General features: G+C 35.6%; 2 protein-coding genes across 11 annotated transcripts in view; one reads left to right on the top strand and one right to left on the bottom strand.

The window, feature by feature from the left end:
• Positions 1-10400, top strand: part of LOC143243202 (uncharacterized) — a 54164-nt gene extending 43764 nt beyond the window's left edge. Inside the window, exon 8 of one of the 4 annotated variants that reach the window (XR_013024188.1) lies at positions 10264-10400. The gene's annotated coding sequence lies outside the window, so the exon portion shown is untranslated. Of the gene's footprint in view, positions 1-8784; positions 8877-10263 lie in introns of those variants that run through there. The other 3 variants (XR_013024198.1, XR_013024197.1, XR_013024186.1) reach the window with 3 other exon arrangements.
• The window catches only part of LOC143243200 (uncharacterized), a 40344-nt gene that overhangs the window by 15745 nt on the left and 8922 nt on the right, over positions 1-15677 (bottom strand). For 2 of the 7 annotated variants that reach the window (XR_013024183.1, XR_013024182.1), the window contains exons 2-3: positions 13043-13349; positions 1899-1963 (exon numbers count right to left, since the gene is read on the bottom strand). Coding sequence is in view for 1 of the 7 variants with exons in the window: in XM_076487004.1 (XP_076343119.1) it covers positions 1899-1963; positions 8701-8729 (94 nt within the window). In the remaining 6 variants the exon portion in view is untranslated. Of the gene's footprint in view, positions 1-1898; positions 1964-8700; positions 9680-10200; positions 10466-13042; positions 13979-15677 lie in introns of those variants that run through there. The other 5 variants (XR_013024178.1, XM_076487004.1, XR_013024180.1 and 2 more) reach the window with 5 other exon arrangements.

Here is a 15677-nt window from a genome sequence, read left to right as displayed (position 1 = left end):
TTGGTTATCTATAAACCTGGTAATGGGAGAGTTGGTTATCTATAAACCTGTAATGGAGAGTTGGTTATCTATAAACCTGGTAATGGAGAGTTGGTTATCTATAAACCTGGTAATGAGAGTTGGTTATCTATAAACCTGGTAATGGAGAGTTGGTTATCTATAAACCTGGTAATGGGAGAGTTGGTTATCTATAAACCTGGTAATGGGAGAGTTGGTTATCTATAAACCTGGTAATGGGAGAGTTGGTTATCTATAAACCTGGTAATGGGAGAGTTGGTTATCTATAAAAAGTTGGTAATGGGAGAGTTGGTTATCTATAATCTATAAACCTGGTAATGGGAGAGTTGGTTATCTATAAACCTGGTAATGGGAGAGTTGGTTATCTATAAACCTGGTAATTGAAGAGTTGGTTATCTATAAACCTGGTAATTGGAGAGTTGGTTATCTATAAACCTGGTAATGGGAGAGTTGGTTATCTATAAACCTGGTAATGGGAGAGTTGGTTATCTATAAACCTGGTAATGGTTATCTATAAACCTGGGGAGAGTTGGTTATCTATAAACCTGGTAATGGGAGAGTTGGTTATCTATAAACCTGGTAATGGGAGAGTTGGTTATCTATAAACCTGGTAATGGGAGAGTTGGTTATCTATAAACCTGGTAATGGGAGAGTTGGTTATCTATAAACCTGGTAATGGGAGAGTTGGTTATCTATAAACCTGGTAATGGGAGAGTTGGTTATCTATAAACCTGGTAATGGGAGAGTTGGTTATCTATAAACCTGGTAATGGGAGAGTTGGTTATCTATAAACCTGGTAATGGGAGAGTTGGTTATCTATAAACCTGGTAATGGGAGAGTTGGTTATCTATAAACCTGGTAATGGGAGAGTTGGTTATCTATAAACCTGGTAATGGGAGAGTTGGTTATCTATAAACCTGGTAATGGAGAGTTGGTTATCTATAAACCTGGAGAGTTGGTTATCTATAAACCTGGTAATGGGAGAGTTGGTTATCTATAAACCTGGTAATGGAAGAGTTGGTTATCTATAAACCTGGTAATGGGAGAGTTGGTTATCTATAAACCTGGTAATGGAAGAGTTGGTTATCTATAAACCTGGTAATGGTAAAGAGTTGGTTATCTATAAACCTGGTAATTGGAGAGTTGGTTATCTATAAACCTGGTAATTGGAGAGTTGGTTATCTATAAACCTGGGAGAGTTGGTTATCTATAAACCTGGTGGAGAGTTGGTTATCTATAAACCTGGTAATGGGAGAGTTGGTTATCTATAAACCTGGTAATGGGAGAGTTGGTTATCTATAAACCTGGTTGGTTATCTATAAACCTGGTAATGGGAGAGTTGGTTATCTATAAACCTGGTAATGGGAGAGTTGGTTATCTATAAACCTGGTAATGGGAGAGTTGGTTATCTATAAACCTGGTTATCTATAAATGGTAATGGGAGAGTTGGTTATCTATAAACCTGGTAATGGGAGAGTTGGTTATCTATAAACCTGGTAATGGGAGAGTTGGTTATCTATAAACCTGGTAATGGGAGAGTTGGTTATCTATAAACCTGGTAATGGAGAGTTGGTTATCTATAAACCTGGTAATGGGAGAGTTGGTTATCTATAAACCTGGTAATGGGAGAGTTGGTTATCTATAAACCTGGTAATGGGAGAGTTGGTTATCTATAAACCTGGTAATGGGAGAGTTGGTTATCTATGGTAATGGGAGAGTTGGTTATCTATAAACCTGGTAATGGGAGAGTTGGTTATCTATAAAGTAATGGGAGGTTATCTATAAACCTGGTAATGGGAGAGTTGGTTATCTATAAACCTGGTAATGGGAGAGTTGGTTATCTATAAACCTGGTAATGTGAGAGTTGGTTATCTATATACCTGGTAATGGAAAAGTTGGTTGTCTATAAACCTGGTTATCGGAGAGTTGGTTGTCATCTATAAACCTGTAAAACAACGTAATAAGCTTGTTTTTATATATGATTTTTGTTCTACGGTACTTTGTTTTTATCTAAACAAATTTGTTTGATGAATGAACAGCAGAAGTTTTACATAAATTGAAAAAGCGAACAGATTTCTTTAAGATCACTGGTAAAATATCAATTAAAGACAATATTAATATAACACCGTTTATGTTTTAGCAGGAATCTAACCAAGGATTTTATCTTTCCAGTTTATATATTTAATACTGGGCCTGGCATGGCCAGGTGGGTTCAGGCATGCGACTCGTAATCTGGGGATCACGGGTTCGAATCCCTGTCACACCCTTTTCAGCCGTGGAGGCTTTATAATGTGACGGTCAATCCCACTATTCGTTGGTAAAAGAGTAGCCTAAGAGTTGGATGTGGGTGGTGATGACTAGCTGCCTGCCCTCTAGTATTACACTGCTAAATTAGTACAGATAGCCCTCGAGTAGTTTTGCTCGAAATTAAAAACAAACAAACAAACAATTTAATACTGACCCCCCCCCCCCTCTGGAGGGCCTTAATGACTATAGAAATTCTTCACAGTTTATTCTTGTTATAATAAATAATTAACAGTTTGATCTTTTGTCAAATAACTAATTCTATATTGAGGAGTTTTGACCCAAAGCCTAAATTTTCAACTCTTATCAAATATTTTACTAACGAAAAGAAGCAGTAGTTTTTTAACCTATAAGAATACAAACTGCACTTGAATGAGTTCTCAGGTGAAAAGATAGTTTTGTCATTCACATTACTCGAATATTTAACTTCAAACAAGCAAAAACCATAAGGAATATATAATATTGTAGAGTTCAGTATTGGTCATTATCATTGTTCTGTAACCAGTTAGCACTAATATTTTGTTGTAAGTATGCATACATGTGACTTTAATGTCGAAGCGGTCACTGGAAGATTTGGTTGTAGTAAAATATCAGCCCGAGTTTAGAACAGCTACTACCAAACCCGGACTGTGAATCCAACGATTCACGGTTCGTTACAGTTACCCACCAAAGAGGCTTCCTAATTTCATGCGTCATAGGTGTATTGTGTATGACAGTCAAATCTCACTATTCGATCATCAAATGGTAGCGCAATAGATGGCGTTTAATGTTGTCTAGCCGCTTTCATTCGGGACTATCAGTTAAAAAGTAGGAACGGTATTACATAAATGCCCTAGTGTTGCCTGTGCGAAACTCTGAAACAAAAAATAAACAAAATCATCTGTTATTTTATTAAAACAAATCTTTTGATAATATTTTGTTGAGATGAAACATATTATAAGCTACAAAAAATGGTTAAAAGTAGTTCACAGATCTATACAGGTGAATATGTGATCATCTGTGAAACAGGAAGAACCTCATAGAGATGATTTACAGGTGTATTTAAAAGAGCTATGTGAACATGTGTGAAACAGGAAGAACCTGATAGAGATGATTTGCAGGTGTATTTAAAAGAGCTATGTGAACATGTGAGAAACAGGAAGAACCTCATAGAGATGTTTTACAGGTGTATTTAAATGAGGTATATGATCATGTGTGAAACAGAAAGAACCTCATAGAGATGATTTACAGATGTATTTAAAAGAGCTATGTGAACATGTGTGAAACAGGAAGAACCTCATAGAGATGATTTGCAGGTGTATTTAAAAGAGCTATGTGATCATCTGTGAAACAGGAAGAACCTGATAGAGATGATTTGCAGGTGTATTTAAAAGAGATATGTAATCATGTGTGAAACAGGAAGAACCTGATAGAGATGATTTACAGGTGTATTTAAAAGAGCTATGTGATCATGTGTGAAACAGGAAGAACCTCATAGAGATGATTTACAGGTGTATTTTGTATTTGTGAAAAAGAGCTATGTGAACATGTGTGAAACAGGAAGAACCTCATAGAGATGATTTACAGGTGTATTTAAAAGAGCTATGTGATCATCTGTGAAACAGGAAGAACCTCATAGAGATGATTTACAGGTGTATTTAAAAGAGATTTACAGGTGTATGTGATCATCTGTGAAACAGGAAGAACCTGATAGAGATGATTTACAGGTGTATTTAAAAGAGAAAAAGAGATTTACAGGTGTATTTAAAAGAGATATGTGATCATCTGTGAAACAGGAAGAACCTCATAGAGATGATTTACAGGTGTATTTAAAAGAGCTCTTTGATCATCTGTGAGACAGGAAGAACCTGATAGAGATGATTTACAGGTTTATTTAAAAGAGATATGTGAAACAGGAAGAACCTCATAGAGATGATTTACAGGTGTATTTAAAAGAGCTATGTGAACATGTGTGAAACAGGAAGAACCTCATAGAGATGATTTACAGTTGTATTTAAAAGAGCTATGTGAACATGTGTGAAACAGGAAGAACCTGATAGAGATGATTTACAGGTGTATTTATAAGAGCTATGTGATCATCTGTGAAACAGGAAGAACCTCATAGAGATGATTTACAGGTGTATTTAAAAGAGCTATGTGATCATCTGTGAAACAGGAAGAACCTCATAGAGATGATTTACAGGTGTATTTAAAAGAGCTATGTGGTCATCTGTGAAACAGGAAGAACCTCATAGAGATGATTTATTTTTATTCTATTTTGTTCTCTAGTTTCAATGCCTTTCTTATGTGTACTACAACACAGACTTAATTTATTAAAATGTCTTTAATTAATTGTTATGCGCATGTCTGCTTCCATGAAATGTAACTTAACCTACCAGCATCTCGTCCACGAAACAAACATTTCTACAAGAGACAAAACTATACACACAATTTCTTCGGACTCTATAGAAAACTGTTCTAGTGGTTAACATATCAAGACTGTGGATTACAAAGTTCATGTCCCGTTGCCCTTAAAACAAACTCTGTATTTCGAATCAGTGAGTAAATCTGACAGTGAAGCGTAACTATTGTGTCAGATAAGTTCGTACAGGGTTCACTATTTGAAGAATAAGAGGTTTGAACAAAGAAAGACAGAACATTGCAATATTAATTATAAACAAAATGTGATAATGGTATGTCAATCAGCCAATCTGACCTCCTGGTGGCAATTATTAGATAAGTAACAGATCCATAAAACGTTTAAATAAGTGTTAACTAATTATTAAACATCTATTTACAGGTAAAACAATGTAATAGGAACCATTATGATATTACCACTCTAATGAAAAAAATAACTAGTGGAAAATATGTAAATATTAAAACAATTATATATATATTATAACCATACAATATTCAATTCGTAAACCAAAACACACTGCATGAAATTAAAAAAATACGCTGCACATTTTGTTTTCTCCATAAAGTGATTCTAGAGTTCGTGTTACAACGTGAGATTATAAAATGTATCCTATATTTTGGAAATGACTGTTGAAATAGGACCCACATTGCAGCTCCAATTCGCTAGTCTCACATAAGAAAATTAGAAATTAGAAGAGTGAGATGTGGGTGCTCAACATCCCACATCTGTATCACCCTTCACTGCCTGTTGTGGGAAGGTGACTGCTCTCCCATGAGAGAATAAGAAAAATATAAACATTAAAATGAAATAAATAAAAATGAAAGGTACTGACATCTGGTGGTAAGATAAAACTTACCTCTTCAAGTTAGCATTCCAGATTTTCAATTTATTATACACAATAACAATACAAGGAACAAAACACCAAGTGTATACAAAAATGTACAACAATGATATGGAATGAAATAACAAAAACATATAAATATACAGTACATACAGCTATGTAAGTGAACACGAAAATTACAAAAGGAGAAATTAGAAAAAAGATATGTATACACACATGCATATATACACTAAATATTAAATTAAAAAATGAATCGGCGCATAAAACAATATGTACTGATATGTACAAGTAACTAAATCCAAAAAACAAACAACAGAAATGAAAGTAGAAAATTACAAATGACTAAAGAGAATTACAGAAAAAAATGAAATACAAAGCTTAAAGAAAAAATTTAAAAACCCAAAAATTAAGAAGGATTTAATTACAAAAAAACAGCCATACAAACAAACATTCCACATAATATACAATATGTACAAAAAAAATTATAGGATACAAAAAAGTACACACAAAATAGATAAAAAAATTATGAAAATACAAATAAACAATAATTACATAGAACAGACAATCTAGAAAATCAGTCTGGTTCCGCTACCCTCAAGCGTGCACACCGGTGAGACGTCCGGGCACCAACAATGATAAAGAGTCCCTCCGATTCAGTAACTAATAGTTCGCATCAAGGCGGAATAACAGTTTGTATCTGGTCTTATTTTACAGAACAACACTGGAGCCCCCTCAAAAAGGAATTGAGTACAGGTAAGCCAGATGACCCTGATATGGGGATGTGAAAGGTAAAGGCCAGGACACTGTGAACGGGGATCAGCAAGTGATCAAAACGGTCTCAGCCGAGATCGATGGGACACGGAAAAGGTGAGCCACCTTCTTCTGTCCGATGTCGAACAAAGGACCAACATGTAAAGGACACTATACCTGAGTATGACATGACTCGGCGACACTGATACTGGACAGGTATAATCGTTCTCTCACCGGTAAAATGTCATGAAACCCTGAATGTAAATATCAACATGGCACAACATTCCATGGAAGAGCGGGGTGGTGTTGCTCTATCCTGTGAATACAGTCTGGAGGAAGCAGACGGCAGAGAGTATTGGAATTCGCCGGAATATCACGTGGCATAACGTGACAACGTCTGATCGCTGCAACAGTGTCAGCATACCAAGTGGGAGAATTAAAACACATTGGTTTATTCAGGCCCGGTGAAACACAAAAATGTCTGAACCAATCAGGAAATGAGCCAGTTGGCTACAGGGATGATCCTCCCAAGAGAGACAGCATATAGTGGTGGACAAGAAAGGCACTCGGTCCAGACACGTGGGATGTCCACTCCTCTCATGAAGGGTGGCTTAACTAAAGACAACCAAGACACTGTCTCAGTCTTACCACTCCACAGACATGTCACTCAACAGCTCGCGCACAGCAGTCGTTCAGAGGAAGTATCTCACCAAGATACCATAACAAGTGGAGAAGCCTCCTCTTCACCGCTTCTGTCAAACAAGTTAGCAGGGCTGTAACAATCTTGAACTGCCAAACTGACACGTTATACCATCTTCCCACAGGCAGCCTCAGGACTGGCAATGAAGGGAATCCCAAAACACTTGACTGGAGAGGAAGCCCATGCCAAATCAAATGGAGTATCTGCAGATGAGGCCCACTTGCCCAACTCCCAAGCCCTAGACTTAGTGTAGTTGAGCTGAGCTGCACTACCCTGAGAGTACTTGTTAACAATCACCCTTGTTGAACCCAGGTATGTTTGGTTTTCTAGAAATCAGTTCATATCATCTGCATAACTTACATACTTGATGGATGCCCCACCTGGGAAACGAAGGCCACACATTGAAACCTAGTGATACAGATGAGAGAGCAGGTACGATCATTAACACATAAAGAGATGGCGATAATGGACGTCCTTGACGAACACCCTGACAGATGTTAAAAGGGCATCAAGTATCCATTCACTAAGAACGTGCTCGAAGAAGACGTATAGAAAGTTCGTACATAAGCTGGAGTAAAAACCAAACCTCTCCAGAACGTACCGCAAATATTTGTGGTAACTCAATCAAAGGCCTTACTCTGATTAAGTGACACAAAAATTTTAGGGATGCTCCTGTCTGTGATATAATGTAACATGTCATATAGAAGTACCAAGTTTTGATGGATACTTCTTCCTCACACATTTCAATGTCAAGGACAAGACGGCATGACAACACTGAAATGGGTATACAGGGTTTCAGAAATAATCTTTCCATCCACACTCAAGAGTGATATGGTATGCCATATCTTTGGACTGGGAGAGATCCTTAGAGATTAACATAATTAATCCATCCAGCGTACCCGAAGGCATGGACCCACGGGTCAGACAGCAGTTAAAAAAGTCTAATGAAAAGGGGCCCAGTAATATGCCATACATGGTGATAGAATTCCACTGGTAAGCCATCCAGTCCCAGACACTTACCAGATAGCCACCCAAAATTCATTTAGTGTAATGGGTTTCAAAACGTCGTCAGACCGTGATGGATTGAGGGTTGGCAAGAACTGAATGATGTCTCACCAAATATCCTCATCCACAGTCGAAGCCGAATATAGTCAGCTATAGTACTTGAGGCACGTGTTGAGGATGTCAGTAATGTCTGAGGATACCTGACCGTTGTATCTCAACAGATTGGAGATGTGCTTATATTAAGACTTCTCCTGTGCCTTACAGAGTGGAATCATAGTAACATTTCTGGGATTAAGCAACTTCATCAGACTAGAAATGCTAGTCCATTGATTCAAGAAGTTTGTTTTGAATTACGCGCAAAGCTACACGAGGGCTATCTGTGCTAGCCGTCCCTAATTTAGCAGCGTAAGACTAGAGGGAAGGCAGCTAGTCATCACCACCCACCACCAACTCTTGGGCTACTTTTTTACCAATGAATAGTGGGATTGACTGTCACATTATAATGCCCCCACGGCTGGGAGGGCGAGCATGTTTGGCATGACGGGGATCAGAACCCGCGACCCTCAGATTACGAGTCGCATGCCTTAACACGCTTGGCCATGCCGGGCCTATCCCATAAGTAATGTCCCATTTTTTGGGTTCAGAAAAAGAGAAAGTATTTCAAGCGATTTTAATGTTACTTACTCAATAATGTATGTTCCATTATTATTCATTACTTCCTGCCAACGATTCACAAGCTTCTGAATGTCACTTCTGTAAAATTCATAGGGTCTGTAGGAAAAGAATACAGAGAAAATAGTTTTGACATCTTCATTGGAATAAATGATAATCAGATGTAGCAAGGTCTGGAGAATAAGGAGGATGTGGAAGTTTTTTACCAGTCTAGCTCTTCAGTCTTTGCAGATGTAATCCTTGCTGTATGGGGCCATGCATTATCCTGATTTAACACAACACCTTTGACTGATCAAAGGATGGCTCCTTTCTTTCAGTGCAACATTCAAGCACTCTACCTGTTGATAGTAGAAGTTTGATGAAATCATTACATTGAATGAAAGCAACTCACAGTGAATCACACCAACAATATCTCCCAAACGTTTAGCAAGACTTTCCTAGGGTGGATGTTCATTTTGGGCTGTGCTTTAGCCAGTTTACCTGCAATGAGTCATTGTCTACGGCACTTAACATTTTTATAAAATATCCATCTTTCATCTCCAGTCACTATCTTGCTCAATAAAGGTGAGCTATGTTCAAGATAGAGCAGAGAAGTGCAAATGTGCACTCTTGCTCTAAGGTTGGCTTCTCTCAAATCATGGGGGACCAATTTTCCAAGTTCTAACACCTTTCCAAGCTCTTGCAGATGACAGTGAACTGTTAAATGGGTTAAATCACACTTCTGTACTAGTTCAACTGTTACAGCATAATATTCATCAAGTGCAGCCAGTAACAAGTCATCATTAAACTCAACAGGACGACTAGAACATGGCGAATCACTTAAGCTGTAGTCACCTGATCTGAACTTCTGAAACCACCTTTGACATTTTCTTTCATTTAGAGACTCTGCACCATAAATACCTTGAATGTTTTGTGTAGTTTCTACCGCACTATTGCTTTTCTTAAACTCATAAAGCATTATATGCCTAATGGGCTCCTCAGACACATCCATCTTTATAAGGGTGTAATTGATTAATGATCTGAAAAAGTGGAGTTGGGTTAGTTTCTTTTATTTGTCTGAACATTTCTATACACGTCCTGCTATATATTTCAGTCATTAAAGCCTTATATAAAGAAGAAATGATGATACACTTTCTGTATTAAATTTTTGGACATTACTTTTGGGATGGTTTGATATATACTGGTCGAAACAAATTAGATGTCATCAACTGATTGATAAATATATACAGAAACACCTAAATTATAAAGGGAAACTATTAAATGAAATAAATGTGTTTGTGGGACGACATCACCAGTTACTTATATGTCTTATGTGCTCCTCAGACACATCCATCTTCGTAATGGTTATTTGATTAATGATCTGAAAAAGTGTATTGGGTTAGTTTCTTCTATTTGTTTGAACATTTTTTATGCATGTTCTACTACATATTTTTGTCATTAAAGCTTTTTACAAAGATAAAAATGATGATGAACTTCCTGTATTAGCTTTTCAGACATCACTTACGGGATGACTTGATATTTGATAAACGTTTATTAATTGGAAAACTACAGATATATGACAAGGAATATTTACAGATTTCGAACATTACAACCAATCAACTTCAGAAAATTAACTTCGGACGTCAGTATTTCTATGAAGGCATGACATATCTTCCTTGATGAAAAATTAGCATATAAATCTTTTAAGGTCAGCTAAGAACAGAACTAGCTAGCTTCCCGTCAAGTGAATTGTACCTGTATATCAACAGAGAATTCATTCGTTCATCATGAACTGCCGCTAAAAGATTCAATTCCAGATCAGATAGAAGAACCAGCACTGTTTGTAAACTTTTTTAAAAATATTATTTGTAATAACTTGTTGTAATAACCATTATTATAAATTGTATTGTTGTTTGTATATTCAATTTATCTGTCTTAAGAAAAAAAAACTGTGTGTATCAATCTAGTTGGTAAATATCATAAATTTAATAAATACCAGGATTCAATTAACTTCTAAATTATCAGTGATGTCGAGAAACCCACTTGTTGAGAAATTTATATGCAAAAACGGCTCGTTTGGGTTGAGAAAATATTTTACATAGAAGAGCGAACAACGTTTCGACCTTCTTCGGTCATCGACGATCACGGTCATGACGATGACCGAAGAAGGTCGAAACGTTGTTCGCTCTTCTATGTAAAATATTTTCTCAACCCAAACGAGCCGTTTTTGCATATAACTTCTAAATTAATAGTTCTGGCTGTTTAAAATCATAATACATAAGATAATAAATCGGAGGCTCATCCGTAATAAACTATATTACTTAACCAGACGTATCAATTTTCATTGTTATTTGATCAAAGTTTTTTTTAAAAACTGCCCATGTTAATCACTATATGGATTTTATTTTTTATACTTGTTTATAAAGTGTTCTGGTTAGCTTTACTTTTCTGAAAGCTTTATAAAATAATAAAAAAAATGAAATGAATTTAGTTATAGAAAAAAAAATGCAGACAAAACAATGAATGGAATAAAACTACCACAATGAACAAAGTAGTAAAGCATATAAAACAATGAATGTAATAAAACTACCACAATGAACAAAGTAGCAAAGCAGACAAAACAATGGAATAAAACTACCACAATGAACAAAGTAGTAAAGCATATAAAACAATGAATGTGATAAAACTACCACAATGAACAAAGTAGCAAAAGACAAAACAATGGAATAAAACTACCACAATGAACAAAGTACAAAGCACAATGGAATAAAACTACCACAATGAACAAAGAATAAAACTACCACAATGAACAAAGTAGTAAAGCAGACAAAACAATGGAATAAAACTACCACAATGAACAAAAAAGTAGAACAAAGTAGCAGACAAAACAATGGAATAAAACTACAATGAACAAAGTAGCAAAACAACAAAACAATGGAATAAAACTACCACAATGAACAAAGTAGTAAAGCAGACAAAACAATGGAATAAAACTACCACAATGAACAAAGTAGCAAAGCAGACAAAACAATGGAATAAAACTACCACAATGAACAAAGTAGTAAAGCAGACAAAACAATGGAATAAAACTACCACAATGAACAAAGTAGTACCAAATGAACAGACAAAACAATGGAATAAAACTACCACAATGAACAAAGTAGTAAAGCATATAAAACAATGAATGTGATAAAACTACCACAATGAACAAAGTAGCAAACAGACAAAACAATGGAATAAAACTACCACAATGAACAAAGTAGTAAAAGCAGACAAAACAATGGAATAAAACTACCACAATGAACAAAGTAGTAAAGCAGACAAAACAATGAATGGAATAAAACTACCACAATGAACAAAGTAGTAAAAGCAGACAAAACAATGGAATAAAACTACCACAATGAACAAAGTAGTAAAGCAGATAAAACAACCACAATGAACAAAGAATAAAACTACCAACTACCACAATGAACAAAGTAGCAAAGCAGACAAAACAATGGAATAAAACTACCACAATGAACAAAGTGGTAAAGCAGACAAAACAATGGAATAAAACTACCACAATGAACAAAGTAGTAAAGCAGATAAAACAATGAATGGAATAAAACTACCACAATGAACACAGTAGTAAAGCAGATAAAACAATGAATGGAATAAAACTACCACAATGAACAAAGTAGTAAACCTGATATCAACATAAATTAACAGAAGAAAATAATACATGAAAGCTAAAAAGTTAAACATAATAATAAGAAAATATAACAGCAGAAGAAAACCTGCTGTAAATGCAGAAAACTAAATAAAATTAATAATAGAAGCAAATCGAATAGTGGAATGAAGCAACGTGTGAGCGCAGACAGCCCTCGTGTAGCTTTGCGTGAAATTCAAAACAAAACAACATTTGAAATCTAAAAAATTAAACATAATAAAAGGTAAAATGTTTAGCCACAAAGAGCTATTTATAATAAAAAATAAGCGTATTGATTTTCCAGAATGTTTGAGGTTGATCTAAAAGTTCATAAGATCACCTTTCGTTACGTAAAAACTTACATTATTTTGAACTTTAATCCAAACAGTACTTGTAGCAATTCTTAGAAAAAATATTACCTCAGACTTACATTATTCTGAATTTTAATCCAAACAGTACTTGTAGTAATTCTTATAATAAAATATTACTACGTTCTGTGTAAATTCTCATTTTATCTAGCCTCGACTCCCTATAAAACAAAATTACTGAAAGTATTGAACTAGACAAAGGCTCAAAAGTAATGTTGGCGGGAGGCAACGCTAAGCCTGACTTTGGAACCAGACATATAAAAGTTTGAATTAACAGTTGCTAAGATTATATAAAAGCTTAGACTGCTAAATAACTTACTCTGGTGAGTTGTAAATAAGGTTTAGCGATTTTCTATAACAACCAACAGTCGAACAGGCGATGCTGTCTCGCGTAACAGTTTCACAGCCTCTTTGAAGGAGATGTCCCGCAGTGACATGTCGTTCACCTAGAAAATCCGTAGGAGACAAAGGAAATGTTGTATTTTTTTCATATTAAATCGTGCTGGAATAAACTTTGAAACTAATAAAATGATTCGACTTATAGCCAACAAAACATCTCCCCTCTTTAGACGGCCATCTTGGAAAGCTGCACCATAGCGAAGAACATCTGTTACAACTATGGCCTCCTATAAGATAAGATGTGAGCTATTAAATAACAATTATTATTGTATTAGACTCACGACAAGTTCTATTGATAAGCTGCTTTCTCACTAAAGATCTTAAACTGTTTATTCTCCAAGCGAATAATTTACTTGTAAAACAAATTCTGATCTATAACGTAGAGTTAATATTTAAAATAAGCCATATAACGTTTAATTAATTCTAGTTATGCCATTCAATTATAAATCTATAGTTTTGTTTTTATTTAATACAGGCCGTGCATAGTTTGGTAATTAGAGCTCCTAACTCGCAATCTGTAGGCCACGACTTCGAAACCGCGTTTCTGAACGTGCTTGCCCTTTCAGTTATGGGGTTTACAGAGCCACAGTCAATCCCACTACTCTTTCACGGAAAGAGTTAACGGTAGGTGGTGTTGTAATTAGGGCGAGTGTTTCATGGTCCGCCACCAGAGAGTGACACGTGTAACGATCTCATTGTCCTACAAACCAGATACGATTATGTTAGGAAGTAGTATCAAATAATGCGTTGCTAGGAGATGCCATGTGATAATATAGTTAAGGGTTATTCAACATAGAGCGTGTTGCTAGGCGACGAACTAGTAACAGAGGGTGCACTCCTAGAAACAGATATTGTAACCAAGGGATCTATTAGTAGATGTTATTACCAAGCTTATATAGGATTGGAAACTATTACTTTCGTAGAACTGCTTATAGATTTCAGTTGTTCTCAACTTATGTTTACAGTTTTAATATATTTACCTGCATTGGTCTTACAAAAGTGGACGGTGCTTTCATAGGCAGAAGGTATTATTTGGTAAATTATTAAATTGGACAAAGGCGCATTGTGGGGTGTCTTAAGATGTGATTACATCAAACAATTTAGTCTAGACTTAATTATGTGTTCTATAATTTACAAATTAATTATGTGTCCTATAATTTACAAATAAAACTCTTATTTTATTATTTCAGTGTGACAACTATTATGACACTGTTATCAGTTTTTATCACACGTATTATCTTAATTTGTCCAATATTTGAATGAGACATTCTTTATAACCAATAATTTACCCTGCATCCATCATTATATGTATTAAACATTTCACTAATTCATTTATTCTCTAGTTTTTGGTTTTATATTGACTTACATAGCATATTTTTGAATTTTGTGTCACAAGCCTAGTGTGTCACACATGACAAGTTATAAGATGTCTTCAAATAACGTTCACTTTCATTAAACCTAGTATGTCATACACCGACAAGTTATATATAACATGTCCTGAACTAACGTTAGCTGTCATAAGCCAAGTGTGCAGTGGCGGATTTAAGGTTGTGTGAGCCCAGTGGCTAATAATTTACATACAGTAAAATCTTGACAGTTATTGGTTTTTAACAAACTACGCACACTTTTCTGTCATCATAGCAATGTGCGTAAAAAACAACAAATTGCCAAATCGTTAGTCTTAACTAGTAATTTACGCACTTTCTTGTACTAGTGTTTTGTATATAAGAACCAAACCTATTTTTCTTTATAGATATTTGGATTAATTAAGTTTTTCTGCAATGTTTAAATATTTTTAAAAGTACATTTTAAAGAATATTCAACATTGTTTTACCATAGAATTTGGAACTAATGTATATCTCTTAAGATGTCCGAATATAGTGATATATTATTGTCTGTTCTGGAATAGCTAGGTGGTTAGTACGATCGACTCGTAATCCGAGGGTCGCGGGTTCGAATCCCCGCCACACCAAACATGCTCGTCATTTTAACCGTGAAGGCCTTATAATGTCACGGTCAATCTCACTGTTCGTTGGTAAAAGAGTAGCCCTAGAGTTAACGGTTTTTGACTTTCACACAGAGCTACACGAGCGATATCTGCGCTAGCTGTCCTTAATTTAACAGTGTAAAACTAAAGGGAAGGTAGCTAGTCATCATCACCAACTTTTGGGCTAGTCTTTTATCAACTAAGAATGAGATTGCCCATAACATCACAACGTCCCACGGCTGAAAGGGCGAGCACGCTTGGTAGGATGGGGATTCAAACCCGTAACCCTGAGATTACGAATTGAATGCCCTAACCACCTATCTACACTGGAATTTGTTGTTTTTTTCAGCAATGGAACTCGAACAGAAATCGTCGCATTTCTAATCTTGGTAAGCTAACCACTAGGTTTCACCCAGAGCGAATAGATATTATTGGAATTACGGCCAAAAATGTCGTTAACAGTAATGGTTCCCAACTAATGCATTCTAATTATGATAGTTTTCTGATATTGACTAGGAACGTTAAGTATCTTTTATCAGCCTGTCACGGAGACTAGTATCTTTAAATA

This window comes from Tachypleus tridentatus, unplaced genomic scaffold (genome assembly GCF_004210375.1).
Source record: "Tachypleus tridentatus isolate NWPU-2018 unplaced genomic scaffold, ASM421037v1 Hic_cluster_2, whole genome shotgun sequence".
In the NCBI taxonomy this organism is placed as follows: Eukaryota; Metazoa; Arthropoda; class Merostomata; order Xiphosura; family Limulidae; genus Tachypleus; species Tachypleus tridentatus.
This window is presented reverse-complemented; position numbering and strand designations above follow the sequence as displayed.